The 16,735-nt window shown below is 36.8% G+C and overlaps 1 protein-coding gene across 1 annotated transcript in view; it reads right to left on the reverse strand.

The window, feature by feature from the left end:
- Positions 1 to 9,361: 9,361 nt before the first annotated feature.
- Positions 9,362 to 16,735, reverse strand: part of CDH23 (cadherin related 23) — a 2,508,764-nt gene continuing 2,501,390 nt past the window's right edge. The window contains exon 49 of the mRNA XM_044056944.1: positions 9,362 to 10,544. Coding sequence (XP_043912879.1) covers positions 10,218 to 10,544 — 327 coding nt within the window. The 3' untranslated portion in view covers positions 9,362 to 10,217. The remainder of the gene's footprint in view (positions 10,545 to 16,735) is intronic.

A 16,735-nucleotide genomic window follows, 5' to 3' on the forward strand; every position in this document is an offset into this window, starting at 1 on the left:
CTTAGTAACTGTGCTGCATTTATTATCATTGTTTTTGCCTGTATTGTTTATAACTGTGGCTACAAGATTTGGCTTGTTTCTAAACCATCTGATATACAAAGCTGATATAAGTACAGTTTCTTTGCATTTGACCTGTTTCACTGATGCGTAGTAACTGTGCTGCATTTATTATCACTGTTTTTGCCTGTATTGTTCCCTTGTTATTGTACTGCTCTTGGGTTATTTGCCTGCTTCTGTTCTGATTTCTGACTCCATTTTATTTACTACTGGTCAATAGTGTTTGTGTTTTTATCTGGTTGCCCTCTGGGCTTAATTTCAGAAGTCTTTCATCTTGCTGGTATAAAAGAATTACAAATTCTGCTCAGAGCTTTCTTGTGCCCATGGCTGCAAGATATGGCTTGCTTTTAAACCATCTGAAATAGAAGATGGGTGGCTCCTTCTTGGAATCTAATTTCTGTTCTAGGAAAACTTATACTTTTTCCATTGAACCAGATCATCAGGCTCTTAACTAGGAAACATGTTACTTATTGCTGTAACTTTTGCAAGAAAAGTATCTGAGTCACAAGCCCTTTTGGTGAGTCAGCCTTTTTTAACACCTTTACTGAATTATCAGTTAAGACATAGGCAAATATATATTTATGTAAAGGAAAACAAACCATATTTACATGTTCCCAGCTAAAAACATTATACGTCACATGTATTCTTTTGCATAATTATCATCAATCCAACATTACATAAATTGCTCAATTCCTGTGTTCCCTTAAACCTCACTTCTGCAAAACATTATTCTGCATGTATTATTCCCACAGTTTCTACATTTTTTTCAGTTCTTCTTTCTCCGTTACAGTATTCAGTACTTTAACTACAGTAGGTTTAGAAGTTGATTTCCATTTTCTAGTAATAGCATTTTTGGCAGCCACCAGAATTAAACTTGACAGGGTCTTAATTTGTCTAGGCAATTTAGCTCTAAAATCAGTATTTCATGCAATATTTCTGCCAGAGTACTTTGCAAGTAATTTTTTAAAGTCTACCTACTCACTACACACTCGAACCATATGTTGCCAGTTACCTCTTTCTTCTCCAACATTTGCCATGTACCAAACTTAAAAATCTTTGGAGTTTGGAGTATAAAATACCTATGCAAAGACTTTTAAGCAAAACTAAATCTTCTAGACTTTGTTGCATATTTGAGAGCCATGCAGATGCCCTAACATTGTTTCCTTGTGAATTGCTTTTCCATTCTCTCTTCCCAATCTTTTCTAACCTCTTCTGAGTGATTCATATAAAGATTGTGCAATATTTTATATGCCCTACTAATTATCCCTTTTTAAAAGCAGTTTCTATTAAAGATTCAACTAAAAATCTACCAGAGCAGGTCTTTCACTTAGGGTTCCCCTATCCCTTTCTTTTTGCACATACTCTAATATCAATCCCTGTTAGGGAAGGCTGTGTCTAGCTTGCAGTTCAAATGTCTTCTTGGCCTCATCACATTCTGTAAACTTTCCCTGTCTAGTTATTTGCTCCAAGAAGCTTGGTTCATTTGCCATTTTTTCCAGTAAATTCCAGCCCAGCCCCTCTTGCCTATTCTCGGTACCCCCTAATTACAGTCATCCCTCTTGGCAAAACCTCCTTTCTCTACTCCCGTTAGCTTATAGAATATTTTATGAAGATGGCTGTCTTTATTCTTCTTAAGGATCTGCATCCCAAGTCCCGCTCTCCTTCATTTCTTGAATTTCCCTACTGCTTCATAATCCTCATTCATTTCCACTTTGAATTGTAGCTTTCTGTTTGTGTTATGTGTATGAGCCTTAACTGTGTAGTTCTGAAATATCCCTTCAGATCAGGTAATCCTCCTCCTTTTGGAGGATCACCTTATCCAGCTCAGCCCTTGCCCTCTTCCCTCCCAGATAAAATCCTTCAATTCTTTATTAATTGCTATTCACAACTTCTCCTCTGGTTGATAAAAATATGCCTGACCTGTCTATAAAATTAAAGACTGAAAACTTTATCACTGCTTGTATTTTGCTATTCATATTTATGAAGAAGAGCTTCCAGATTCTCAGTTTTTGTACCATCTTTTTAGTTTCTTCCCACATATTCTTAGTTGCCATAACAGAATTATTTCTAATCCATACTCCCAAATACTTAATTTTATCGTGTTCCCATAAATATTGGTATTGCTGAACCAATTCATGTGTAGTTATGTAGTTTACAGCCATAGCCTTTGTTTTACCTTAATTAATTCTATATCCAGAAAAGACATGAAACTGTCTCAATGTCCTACAACACTGAAATGTCCTTTTCTGGTTTTATCACATACAAAATGATGCTGTCTACAAATAAATCCAAATTTTCTTGATCACCATACCAAATATATCCTTGATTTTCTGAATCCCTTATTTATTTATTTTTCATTTGTTGACCGGGCTAGTCTAACTGGTTATATGTCCGTTTTCAGTAGAGGCCCGGGGAGAAGAGCTCCAAGACAGAATACAGACAGACAAGATTTTCTATGTTACAAAAAATAGACATAGACACATTTCATAAAACTATTCACAGTATTTAGAGCTAATTATTTACATACACTAGAAGCTAATACAGCTTCATATTTCTGCATACGTGCTTTCATGTTAAACTAAAGGACAGTAATTAGAGGAGCGAGTAGAGTTAGTAAAGATTCTAGTAGCAGTAATGATTATTTAGTCAGGGTTACTACAAGGGAAAGCCAGTGTGTTTTCAGGAAAATTTTAAGTTTTTGTTTAAAGAGGGATAAGGATGGAAGGGAAGTAAGTTCACTAGGTAGAAGGTTCCACGTTTTCCCAATTGTATTTGAGAACAGAGAGTCCCCTGCCATGTTAGACTTCTTGATGTTAACTAGGAGTTTATTTGATGAACGCAAAGCATTAAGATTTCTATAAGGGGTTATGAGGTCTAACAGTATTGGAGTATTGTTGGGCAGGTTAAGGATCTTATGGGTGAGTTGGTTGAACTGAAGCTGATTTTGTAGTTCAAGCCACCCGAGCTGTTTGAGATTATGACAGTGATGGGTTCTGAAAGGTTTACCAGTGGCAAATCTGGCAATGCTGTTATAGTAGGTAGCTAGTTTGAGAAGATTATTTTTGGACAGGTTGGTATATATTGGTGAGGCATAGAGAAGATTAGATGGGAGTGGGCAATGGTAGTTTTTGCTGTTGGCATTAGAAAGGGTTTCATTTTATACAGGGAGCCCATTTTTCTGTTAACTGATTTTATAATGTTAATATGGGTATCAAAGTTAAGGTTGTTGTCTATTGTGATCCCTAGGAGTTTGGTAGTAGAATCTGGTGATATGAGGGTGCCATTATTAGAGATGACTGAGAAGTCTTTTGGTGTTGACCTGTGAGTAGGAGTAAAGAGCAGGAGCTTTGTTTTTTGGGTTTCAAAAGGAGGCAGTACTTCAAGAACCATGTCTCAACTATGTTAAATACCTTCTGGGTTTGGAATTGCAGTTCAGATGCAGATTTAGTTGTACAGATTAAAGTAGAATCGTCTGCATATTGCATACAAGTTGCATTGAGAATAGCTGAGTAGAGATCATTAATAAAAATTGAAAGTAAGAGTGGACCTAGAATAGAGCCCTGGGGTACACCCAGCGTGACTGGCAGGTGAGATGATAGTTTATTCTCCCAGAGCACTGCCTGTTGCTCAGGTAGGAAGTGAACCATTTTACAGAGAGAGAATCTAGGGAAAGTGATTTGAGAAAATAAGCAATGAGTGGTTTACCATATCGAAAGCCTTTGAAAGATCGATAAATAGAGCTGAAGAGAGTTCATTGTTATTGTGGCATCTATTAATGGTGTCTGTAAAGGATAAGAGGGCAGTAATGGTACTATGGTATGGCCTAAAGCCATGTTGGCTTTTGGCTAGTATGTTGTGTTGAGTGAGATGGCCTGTTAGCTGATGATGAATGCATTTTTCCATTATTTTTGCTAAGGGGATAGAAGGGCTATGGGCCGATAGCTTGAATAGTCATTGGAGTTGCCACCTTTGTGTAGGGAGATGATGTGTGCGATTTTCCAGATGGCAGGGATGAATCATTCCTTAATGGTTCTATTTATTAGGATGGCAATAGGATAAGCTACTGCTTTAGCTGCTTTTTGCAGATATTCAGCAGGACTCTGGTCAGCGGAAGGGGTACAAGGCTTACGTTTAGCTAGGAGTTTGAAAATGGAATTAGTAGAGATGTGTTGTAGTAGGAAGGTAGGGAGACTGGAAGTGTCAGGGGGTAGCTGACTGGCTAGAGATTCGATGGCTTCTGTGAAGAAGGAGTTAGTCATTTGCAGTTTGGAAGAGAGTCTCATGATTAGCTCCTACAGAGGTTGGTGTACTGGAGTGTCCTGGGTATAAAAGTTTATTGATACTTGCCCAGAATCATTGAGGGTTATTTTGGTGTGTTTGCTGCATTTTACAGTAAAAGTTTTTTTTGTCTAAGAGTATAGATTTTTTAATTGCGTTTCTTATTTGTCTAAATGTTTGTTGATCAGATGTGCTTTTAGTAGTTCGCCACCTAGTCCAGGCTTTATTTCAGAGTAGGATTTTTTGCCTGGTGTCTTTGGAGAGCCATGGGGCTGGTTTTGACCTGATTCTTATTTTACGTTTGGGTGCATACTGGTCTAGGATAGTTAAGAATTTAGAGTTAAAGTATTAGAGAGCCTCTTCCAATGGGAGGGTTTTTAGATTAGTCCAATCACAGGCACTAAGTTTGTTCTGGAATAGTTTTTGGTTAAATTGTTGGAACGTATAGTCCTGCATGATGTTGGGTGTGAGATATCTATTCTTTGCCTGATTATATAGGTCAAGCAGTGGTCACTTATATCGTTAGGGAAGATACCTACTCTATAAGTTTGGTGGTGATGATGACTGTCCAATCTAAGGTGCTCTCTTTTTGGTTTGTTAATTCTAGTTGGGGAGGTGATGGTCTGAGAGAAGCCATGAAGGTTAATATGTGAAGTGGGATGCTCAGTATTGATGCACTTCCAGTCAATATTGACATCACCAAGGATTATAGTTTCTTGTGGGAAGGTTGCTGAGACCCAGCTAAGAATATCCTCCAAGGAGTTAATGTTATTTCCAGGTGGTAGGTAGATACATATGATATTTATGGATTTACTAGAATTTAGCTGAATCTTTGAAATGAGGAGTTCTGCATTATTATCTTTAGGTGGGTTATAAGGTGAGGTAGTAACTTGTAGCCCTTCCTTGAAAAGAATTGCTACTCCCCCTCCTTTTCTCTTTTTACGGTCATGTCGCAATGTATTATATCCCAGTGGGATAATTTCATTGTCTTGAGTTTGTGGCTTTAACCAAGTCTCTGTGAGGCATAAAATGTCTAAAGAGTCTAAGAGAGAATGGAGATGAAGAACTTTATTGTTGACACTTTGAGATGTGCTATCAGGAGTGAGTTGGGGAGTTTATTAGGGCTGAGTGTGATACAGGGATTGGTGGTAAGAAGATCAGAAGGTAGGACATTGGCTGTGCCTGGATTAGGATGAATGTCACCATTTTTTAAGGAATGCTGTTTTAGAATGTGCAATTTGTAATGTAGATTACTTAATAGACACTGAGCTTTCTTGGTTGAGTTGAGGGATTATAGTATTTGATGTGGGACAGTCTGTGGAACTTTGCAAGTATGTAAGTTGGTGTAGATATTATATTTATGTTATTGTGGGAGGTAGTGAGGGTTTGTGTGAATGTTTGCTTAGGTGGATAGTGGAACTGGGGGTAATATAGGTGTTCAAAGGAGGTTAAGTGATAGGCTGAGGTTATAATGGATACAAGTGTGGTAGTGAGTAGTACTTTAGTTAGTGGTGAAGTAGTTGTGGTAGGCACGGTGAATACAATTGGTTGAGGGGTAATGTCTAGTGGTAGGTAGGAAAGGCCTAAGGAGATACAACATTAGGTAGTGAGAACTGTGATTGATTAAGTGGAGAAAAGAGGTGTGGTGCTACTTATGCAGGATGGTGGGACTATCTGATACGTTGGATGGAGAGGAAGGTGTGGCCAAGAAGTATAAGTCTAGGACCTCTGGGGGTGGTTGGGAATTGGGGGTAGGGTGGTGGAGCAGAGTGAGCCCGCCAGCCAAGAGTGCGAAACACCAAATAAAACCAATCAGCAAATAATACATAGCAGGTTTTAGCTTAACTGGCAGAAATCAAACATTGGTAAGTGGGAGAACAAAATAGTCACTTTGTTGAGAATATGAATTCTGCTCCCATAATGCTCAAGGAGGTTATGCTGTACTTGTATGGCAGAAAGGGTGGGCTGTTACCTAGCTAAATGGTGTTGTAAGCCGCTTCTAAATCTTTAGCTGTGAGCCAGAAACTGTGTTCTGTATTCTACTGCCATCTAGTGGCATATGTAGGTAACGCCAACTAAAGTAACCGAACAAGGCTTATAAGTGAGATAGAGAAGCCAATAAATGGGGGGGGGGGGTTAATGGCCTCAGGGTATGTCCACAAGTGTGCTGGCACTACTGATGCATAAGTAACAATCACTTAAAGTAGTCAAAAATAAAAACTGCAGGTTGCCACCTACACTGTGAGGCTTTAGAGGGCCCATCTAGGGAGTTATGGAAGTGGCCAGGATAATTCTCGAGTTGGATGGAATTACAAATGGGGAGGACAGCCTGAGTATCAGCGTTCTGTATCCAAGCTGTAAAAGAACAGAAGGAGAAAAATAGGTTAAAGCCACTAGAATAGGATGTGGAAAAAAAGAGAAGAGAAAGCTGGAGGGTTAAAGATGGGGAAGAGGAGCTGATTATAGATAGACTAGAGGAGGAAAGTAAAGAACAGTTGGAGAAGAGAGCAGACTAGGCCAGGAGAAGTAAGAACTGTTGGGGAGAAAGAAAAATAGGAGTGACAGAGGGTGCAGTTGTAACAGTTCAGATTGTAGCAGGCATGTAAAAAACATCTTAATTCAGGCATGCACAGAGTTAATCATACACTCGCTCGTCTAACAGGCAGGTATTGACAAAAAATAGCTGTTTTACTCTTAAAAAAAACGATTCTGTTAAGCCTGTAAAACAGCGCTATGGTGTTCTTTATTTCTAAAGTACAATAATGGTATGAAACAGTTTAAGCTATATATAGTTCAGCAGTGAAGTTTCCCATAACAGGCAGAAACAGTGTTACTATTCTCTTGTTTCTACAGGACAGCAAAGGTGTTAAACAGTTTATCAGCTGTGAGCAGTTCAAAGTACGACTTATTCATTTTGCAGGGTTTTTTTTTTTACCAGTGGTTCTAAGTATAATACAAATAACAAAGGGGAAAGAGGACACCCCTGTGGTTCATCTGTTCAGACACAGATTGTCAGAGAGGATCCCTCCCACTTTAATGTTTGCCTCTTTCCAGATCTTTATCACTTTCTTTCCTCCTAGCTTCCAAAATTTCAAAGGAATAACATGTATACCCGAAGAATTCCCTACAGATTTTTAGTTAATCTCCTCCTCCTCCTATCTTAACTATTAATTGTTGTGCCTCATCTACCTCTAACCTTGGCATACTTCATGTCTTTCATAAATATTTCCATTTGTGATCTTTTTTGATTTCTACATTTCTCTGCCTTCTACAAATGTTTTACAAAATTTCCAAACATATTTGTGGTTATTTTTCTTGTTATAGGCTCTCTAATGTTGGCAATTAAGATTTATTTTCTATTGCCTAAGATGCTGTACTAAAAGTTTTTTTTCCTCTGGAGTTATCACTTGTGGGTCAGCCTTATCAGATTTTTCTTAAGGATAGTCTATCTTTGCAAACAAAGCTTTGTTTATGCCTAATGTAGTTTGTTTACTTTCATCTCCCTGTCTTTTTTCCAGATACAAAAATAAGGGATGAAGGATTTTACTATTGATGTCCATAAGCAACCTAGACACTATATTGGCAGGACTAAACCTTCAGAATTTTGGATCAACTTTATATATTTTTATATGAAGGTAAGAAAAATGGACACTCATCTAAACTGCCAATTTCCAAACTGTTGTTTCATGTTTTATGTTACTCTCACCGGGACAAGTCACTTCCAGGCAAGGTCAGGGCCCATTCTACCAGGGCTTTGTCATCTTCTGTGACTTTTTGGAAAGGGTTGGACTCTACAGGCAGTAACTTGGTTCTCTGTTCATAACTTTACAAGTTACATTCTTTTTCCAGGTTCAGAGCAGGGGCTGCTGGACTTTAATGTTCTTTCTAAGCTCTGGTAATCTACCCATCTTGCTTAGACTATCACATCAGTGATCTATTTGAACATTGACTGTTATGGCAAGCTAACTTACTTAAGAAATTTTTCTCTTTTACACATACACACAAAGCTCACAATATCAAGAAATATTAAATAAAAGAAACAAGCAGCAACTTTTTATGTAGTAATCTTTTTTTTCTCCCCAGTATCCCTGCATATATATTTCTGGAAGGCCACTGCACATTACGCAAAGAAAAACAACACATTTCTTTGAGTAGTAAAGATCAACAAGTCCCTCCCCCAACATGTCATACTTCCCCAATTTCTGTGTGGAGATTTTTCCCTGAAGTCAGCTTTTTTTTTTGCCATGCCTTTCCATATAGCTCATTTTTTCCCCTTTTATGGAAGGTAAACTAATCAAAAGTATTGCTTTATTTGACTTATAACTAAGTGTAGTATGAATGCCTGTACGTGGTGTGTTTTTTTCTGTTATAACAAACCTGATGTTAAAATAGAACTTGGCATGTAACTTCCACTTTGCATGGGTCAGAACATGCTTTTGTTGTGAGTAGAAGATGCAAGATCTGATTGAAAAATGCATCAGTAAATTTGATTGTAGGTCTGAATACTGCTACATAAAATGAAAACACATTTTGTGGCATATTCATGTTGTGAATGTGTCAGCTGTGGCATGGTTTCCCTCGCCAGGATTTTGAGCATTATGTTTTAAATTTGATTATGCTGGAAAGAGAACATACCAGCCAAAAATCCTTAGGCAGCTAGTGGAAGTTTTATATCTTCCTTTTTTTTTTTAGATGCAACAGCTTGATAAGAGCTTGAACATAACTTAGTTCCCAGACGAGTAGATGCCCCCCTATAATTCAGTTCTCTTTCCCCAGTCTTTCATTGAAAAGCAAGTGATCCACTTACAGGTTTCCATTACAAAACATTTAACTATTGCTAGTATTGTAATACGAATGTAATTTTATGTCTGCTGCAAAAAATTGTAACATTATTCCTGACGTCATACACTTTGCTGGCTTGGAAAGTAGTTTTGTCAGACTCTAAACTTCATTTAGACATAACAGTTATAGCTTGTGGAAAATTAACACAGTGCATACAGAAAAATGATATGCCAAAGTTCAGTAATAATATCAACCCAATTCATTATAACTTTTATTGTTACAGACCATGTGAACAACTCTCAACACATCACTAAAAGTCAGGGGGAAAAAAACTTTACAAAATGTCATACAGTCCCAAAGCTGTCAAAAGCGCACACACAATTTCAGAAACCAAAACTGTTCTTTTGTTACTGAGGTTCAGTGATATTTATGCCCTTTATTTTTTTTTTGTAATCCTGTGTGCATTATTTTATTATATGGCCTCATCTGGCAAGCTGCACACACTTTGGTCTGCTGTTAAGAGAACAATATAAAAGAAATGCTCTTCTGAGAGGCTGACTAACGAAACAAACATGATTATAGAAAATGATCAAACCAAATGATAAATACTTTTTATAATTCATGGTTTAATTTCAGTTAATTTATTGTGGCTGTAAGCTCCTCAGTACTTATTTAAAGCTTTGACTGGAATGCAATGTCCAGCCTAAAACACTGATGGATAACACAGCAAGACCCTTACCAGTACTACAATGCAGATTGCATGTATTATGTTAATTTCCAAAACCCAGCCCCTCACATAATTTATATTTATCACCAATGAGCACTTTAATGAGATACATTCTGTACCTCAAGATATCATCTTAACATTTATAATAATTTTATTAAAATAAGAGCATATAGACTGCAATTTTTCAGGGCTATCACTGTTAAAGGACTGCTCAGGGGCTCCTGGCACAAAAGGCTAAGCAAGTCAGTCGATTAGTCTAAGCACAGTGGTAGTCAGAATGTACCATCCTTGTTCTCATTGTCTGTTAGTAGCAGCAGGTTCCTTTTCGCCAGCTTCTTATGGTGCACAGCTACACCAGCGAGGCCATTTCTAGTCATAATTCTGTAATCTCCAGCGGCGTCTCCTCCATAATGACTTCTTTCATCTTGTGCATAGGAGTAGACTTGGCAGATTCCGTCCTTGCATTACGGTCATTATAGAAACCACTTTCAGTGTGAAGTGTTTCAAAGGACCGTGTAATACCCTTTTGGTCATCTTCTGGAAGGCTGTTGATATCTGAAGTCAAAAGGGTCCCAGTACTGCCATGGACAATATGGATGCCATCTGTTCCTTTTAGCTCTATCGGCTGCTTGTGTTTAAATCGCACTGTACCTTGACTTGGACTTCTTTCTTCTTCCTCATCCATGTCACTTTGTATTAGCTGCAAAAATTGAAGAGTTAAAAGTGCTTTTGAGTAGAGAAACAGTTAAGAATATTCTAGAATATCAATACTGAATGTAGAGATTTGCATTTATTTTCCTTTGCAAAAGAGCAGTGTTGCTTTTCTTTACTATCAAAATCGCAGCCTTACCTGTACCTATGTCCTCCGAGATTTTCTTTGTTTTCTCCGTGATTATAAGCACTTTAAAATATTAACAATACAAATCTAGTAAGATGTAACCCAAACTGACCAAGAGGCAATGATGAGCCAAACTTTTCCATTTTTTTTCACTTCTGTATTTTTTTTTTATCTCTTGTTTTAACTAATGAATGAGAAAGATGAAGGCATATACCCACCTCTTCACATTCTGTGGTCAGCTTTTTCTTGGCCCCCATTGCCACCCCCCCCAGCTACATTATGTAGGAGACAGAATCCTCCCATTGAATCACAGAGGTGTTTATTAACACACCTGTTTCACCTACACAGATGTGCTTGCAACAGTCTACCACTGTATCCGTGAATGTAACAATATGGTAACATTACTTAGCTGAAAAGTATAACAAGTTAAAGAATTCCAAGGCAGAGCTTGTTTTAATAAGGCAGCTACCAAGAATGTTTGCAAATAATTTTGCTAAAATATGCCCAATAATATCCTTCAAGGAAGGCTTTAAAGGCACAGTTAAACCACATCATAAGATCCTTGGCATAAATGCTAAAGTGCTGTATATATTATAACCAAAAGCCAAACATGCAGTTTTAAGAAGAGCCTGAGACATCTTAGGGAATGATGTATTGATTTCTTACTAGTGACCTGTTTGTCCTCCTAGTCAGAATGCATTAGTTAACTCTTTCCTTCTCGGGGTAAAATTTCATCACATGGCTAATTAAAACTCCAACACTTATTTCCTTTACATGATAAACTATTTTTGCAATCTAAGAAATGTATCCATTCTGGGGAGGTAATGAGACGTTCTACCTGACTCGGAAGTTCACATTTTCAATCTGTCCATATATCTATCTATAATCATATCTTCTTGTAGATATGATTCCTAGATAATGATCTTAGAAGTTCACAATTTTACAAACTGTTCTGCATAATCAGTTTAACCCAAGTTTTACACTGATGGGAAACTCATCAATATTATAATTTGAAACTTTGTAACTGAATGTGCATGTACTCCTTTCCACATGTAAGAAAATGGCTGGGTAGCCTGCAGCATGTAACATGTTTTTATTCTTTCTATAGTTTGTTAAATCAGTATTTCACTAACAGTCTAGTATCATTACTTTTTGTGTTTGCATACAATCTCTACAATATCATCGATTATAATGTGAGCAAAATAATATCCGCATACCCAAAGTATGATCTCTGTACTATATGCTAATGCTTTAAGATATTTCATGAGAAGGTGCAATTTATTATGCTGTAGTGATGATTTAGTCTTGTTTTGTCAGACAAGAAAACTTACTGCCATTAAAAGACAGTTCTAAGACTTTTCTCCCACTTTGAAACTTAAACTGGTTTTATCCCACCTTCCGTAGTAAGAAAAGATCAGCTATCTGAAGTCAGCGCACGGAGAAGGGCAGGGAAGTTAAGGATCTTTGTAAAACAAGGGATAATGAACTGAGAAATGTAAATAAGTTTAAGTACTTTGTCAGGTTTTTTTTAACCCTCTTTGTTAATTTTTCCTCCTCAAGTGGCATACCAATAACTTGAACAGAATCCTTAGGTTGTTCTAGAAAACTAGGAAGCGCATATAAGGCTGGTAGCTTGGTCCAGGGTATTATCGGCACCAAGTAATTCTCTGTTTGCTTTTTGAATCAACAGTTCTGGTTGCTTTATGTACAAATGAGCAAAGCAGGAAAGTTTGTCTAGGACAGTGTTGCCAGGAATTGCAACACTATATATTATATCTGTTAATGCGTTTGCTCAAGAATTTTGGACAAATGAAAAGGGTGAGATTCAAAATCAGAGACAGGTTTGCAATTACTGTACTTTAAGGATAACAGAACAATAAATTTTACATTAACATGCTTTTCTAAATAGGAACTCAAATACCTGACACTGTTGACTGACTGTAACTCTCTGTGATGCACCAGAGATTCAACATTTTACAAGGGATATTGTAAAAATAAAACCAAAAAAAAAAAATCAAGAATATTCTGCAAACTTTGGGGTACGTTGTGTAAAGTACTAATAAAAGGTAGATGGGAAAGTATGAGCACTTCAACTACAGACAAAAGGCAGCACAAACAGAACCTTCCAGAAAATAGCAGGGTCAAGGCACTGTCAACCCCTTCTGGGCTTCCTTCTCTTCAAAATCCGATGCCCCTCAACTATGAGACTAACTATATCCAGCCCACACTATGACACTAGAAGCCAATCCACTAATGGCTGTACTATTATAACTCCATCCATTAAACTTCTTTCCACAGATCACAGCTTCTCCACTCTTGTGGCAGTCACTGCCACCTGATCTTATTGAAAATCAAAGACTACAAACAGTTCAAACATACCTAACTGCCATGGTTGCACTAGTACATTCAACCCAGCAAACCTTGGTTGCTTAATCATTTTACCCGACTACTATATAAACTCATGCTTCTTTCCTTACTGTATATCTAATATCGACTTCTGTACCTCTTAGTGGTTTACAGTTTCTACTCTATCCTTCCACACGTGTATATACTATATCTGTTCTTTTGGTTGGAGCACATTCACTTCACCTATAACACATGTATTCTATTGTATACCTCTGATCCTGTGTCTTTTTAAGCCTTCTTGTAAATCCGTGTTATTTATTTACATCTATGTTGTGTTATGGCACTATACTGTATAATTTAGTTATGTCTTTGCTATAACTTTACTGCTATAACTACATATGTAACCCAGGCTGAGCCTGCAAAAGGTCACATTAGATCAGTGCTCTGCCATGGTAAACAACATTAAATAAATAAATAACTGGCAGTCAACAGCCAGCAGAAACAATGCCTCATTTTTGGAAAGTATGATCAGGTTTGTTTGTCTTTTCGGCTTTTCCCGGTTAGAGGTCACCACAGCAGAACTCCGGTCTGCTAATGATTGGTAGTCGATTTTTATGGTGCCAAGTTGCCAGCCTGATGCCCAACCTTCAGCAAAGGAATGCCCATTCACGCATGTCTTTCGGAGGCCACTCGACCACGGGGAGGACATGCAGACTCCACACAGAAGGGACTCCAGTTGAGAATCGAACAGGAGAACCTCTTGCTGTGAGGTAACAATGCAACCGCTGTACTACTGCGGTCAGGTGAGTAGTAATCAAACTGTTGGACTGATAGCTTAGGCAGAGACCATGACCACAGTCACAGCCATAGGCTAATGTTGACTAAAGAGGGAGTGAAGGTATTTGCAACAACTGATATGCATATATCAAGGCACTGTGGGAAATATGTCGATGTAGGGCATGCTAAAGTTCATGATCATCAAACAGGCAGGCATGGGAGTTAGGTCATCTTGTAGGTCCATTTATGAAGAAATAAAGAGAGCGGAGGAAGCATGGATCTGTAGTGTTTAATCCAACATACACATATGAAAATACACAGCAAAAGATTGAAAGTAGAGTTAAAAAAAAAAACATGTTTTATGCAGGGTTATGCCCCTTACACCTCCCAAATTTGAGATTGCAGAGCCTTTCCCTCACTGCACCATGGCCTTCTAGTATGTCTGTGTGTGTGTGTGAGAGAGAGATATTACCTTAAAAAACACAAAACAGCAATGTTTAAATAATCAATCTGAAAAGATTGAAACAAAACATTTGCAGCAAGGGCAAGCCCCCCCCCCCCCCCGCACTCCCACTACAGCACGGAAACGGCAAAATCTCACTGTACCATCATCTCCCTCTAGCATCTTCCAGCATTTGTTTTGAAATTCTGACATTTTGATGTAAAATGACAATAGCAAATGAGTTCAACACACATTAAAATGGCCACAAGCAACTGTACCAGTAGATTAGTTTATTTACAGTAAAAGTGGGATTCAAAATGCAAAATATAAATTGACTATGTACTTGGTAAAATATTATTTGACATTTATTCAAGTATAATGATTTGGCTAAGATTTTACCTCCATCATTAGGTATATCATATAAAAAGGTAGAAGCTTAAGGAATATTTTGGTACATAGTCAATTTAAATTTCCCATTTTGAATCCCACTTTTACTGTAAGTACAGCTACAGGTATATTTGCTTGTGGCCATTATAATGTGTGTCCATATATTACAAGAACCTTTGAGTATATTAATGGACAGACCTTAGCTGTGGCTTGGATTATTCCTTTTTCTCTGATGTATGGTAGCAGAGGTATGCATATGTGTCTGCCAGGTTAGGGGGTGCAGGAGGCTTGCACACCCCCCCCCAAAAAAAACTTAAAGGAGATCTGCAAATGTTTACATTCAGTGCTCTCCATTTGTTTCAAAATTATCACTATTACTTTTTTTGGAATTCTGAGATCTCTGCATTGCAATCAGGCTCCTCATATGATTTGTATTTAACAAGGTTTATTAAATTACCATAAAATGTCATAACTTATTCATTTCACTAACATGTTGTGTGTATATCGAGTAATTTGTAAAATGCATAATTGGTAATGCATATCATTCAGATTAATTGTACTCTATGGATATAAAATATTTATTATGGCTTTGGTAACTAGCAACTGAATTTAAATTTATATTAAACAATTCTGTATTATGTTATTACTGCTAAATATTTGAATTCTTTACAGTACTAAATATATTATTTCACTGTCTCTTCCTTGCAGTTAAATAAAAATAATAATAAAAAACCCTAGAGTAGAATAGAGCCAATGCTTTTATTAAGACCACAGCATTTTTAAAGCCACAAACTGCCAGTAAGCTCACATTTAACCAGCAGTAAATCCAAGTCATTACCTCTTACATCTCCATCAACTTTTACTTTTTTTTATTTTTTACATTGGCTAAAATGACTGTCTCTAAAGGTATTTTGGTATGTGTACTGGTTCTTGTGTTTAACTACACCTGTTTTATATGGTATATTTTTTGTTATTCCAAGTGTCTTTAAATATTGCAACACAGCAATCAGTTAATTTGATCATGTGACATTTTGATCTTATTTCAACAATCAGCATACACTTTTCCTTCTCAGAAGTTCAGCAACTGTTTAAAGGAAAGCATTCGCCTTGTGGTTTTAATAACAGTTTAGTTTCATTATATACTCTAGTGTATTTAATATTTCTTTGTTATTTTATGCCACCAGTAGCCCTTCTGGATCAGTGTAACCTCCTGCCTTGTTTTCATTAATTACTGTAGTGGTTGGTTTACCACTATCGAAGACAAAGGTACTCAGTACCTTTTGAATATTACATACTGAATCATTATTATGAGTTCTGGTTAATAACATATAATCAGAAAAAAGTAAAGCTTTTGTGTTATTGATTATTGTATGTTTAATACAATTTAATGCCTGGGCAAACTCTGACTGAAATAGGCATATAGTGTCATAGCTAACAAACAAAATGGAACAAACAGAAGCAGCTAATCCTTATTTGTTTTCATTTATTTTTATTTATTCATATAAAAGCAAATTAGTTTTATCATGCATAATATATAAGATTATTTAGTACTCAAATATATGTGCTTATATATTTATTTTATTTCCATTTGTTTACCAAGAGAGACCAACTGGGCCTTAGAAGACCCTTTTCAGTGGAGGCCCGTGGAGAAAAACTCTGCAAACACAAAACTGAACAGTACAGAAGGCATATTGAGAGATACATATAGTATACACAATAAATTATACAATATGAAATACATGTGATGCATAAAGTCTAAAATACAAAGTATATACATAAGCCATGTGGGGAGAACTGAGGTACGTTTAGAAATACAAATAGAGGTATAGTAGAAAAAAATTAGTAGAAGAGAAATAGAGATTAATAGACTGTTACGAGCAGTTAAAAGAAAAAAAATGGTCTCAGAAAGATGTTTAACAATTTAGTCTTTTTTCCTGATATCAGAACATAATTGCAGCACTCCCTTCACTACATTAATTAGTTAATTAATTAGATTATGAGTGGGTTTATGATTATAACCAACATATTATATATTTGCAACATAGATGTCAAGAAATTAACCTAAAGAGCAAAGTAAAAGAGTTGAATCTTAGCATCCATG

The sequence above is a fragment of the Protopterus annectens genome, chromosome 14.part0 (genome assembly GCF_019279795.1).
Source record: "Protopterus annectens isolate FY-2018-M chromosome 14.part0, PAN1.0, whole genome shotgun sequence".
Taxonomy (NCBI): Eukaryota; Metazoa; Chordata; order Ceratodontiformes; family Protopteridae; genus Protopterus; species Protopterus annectens.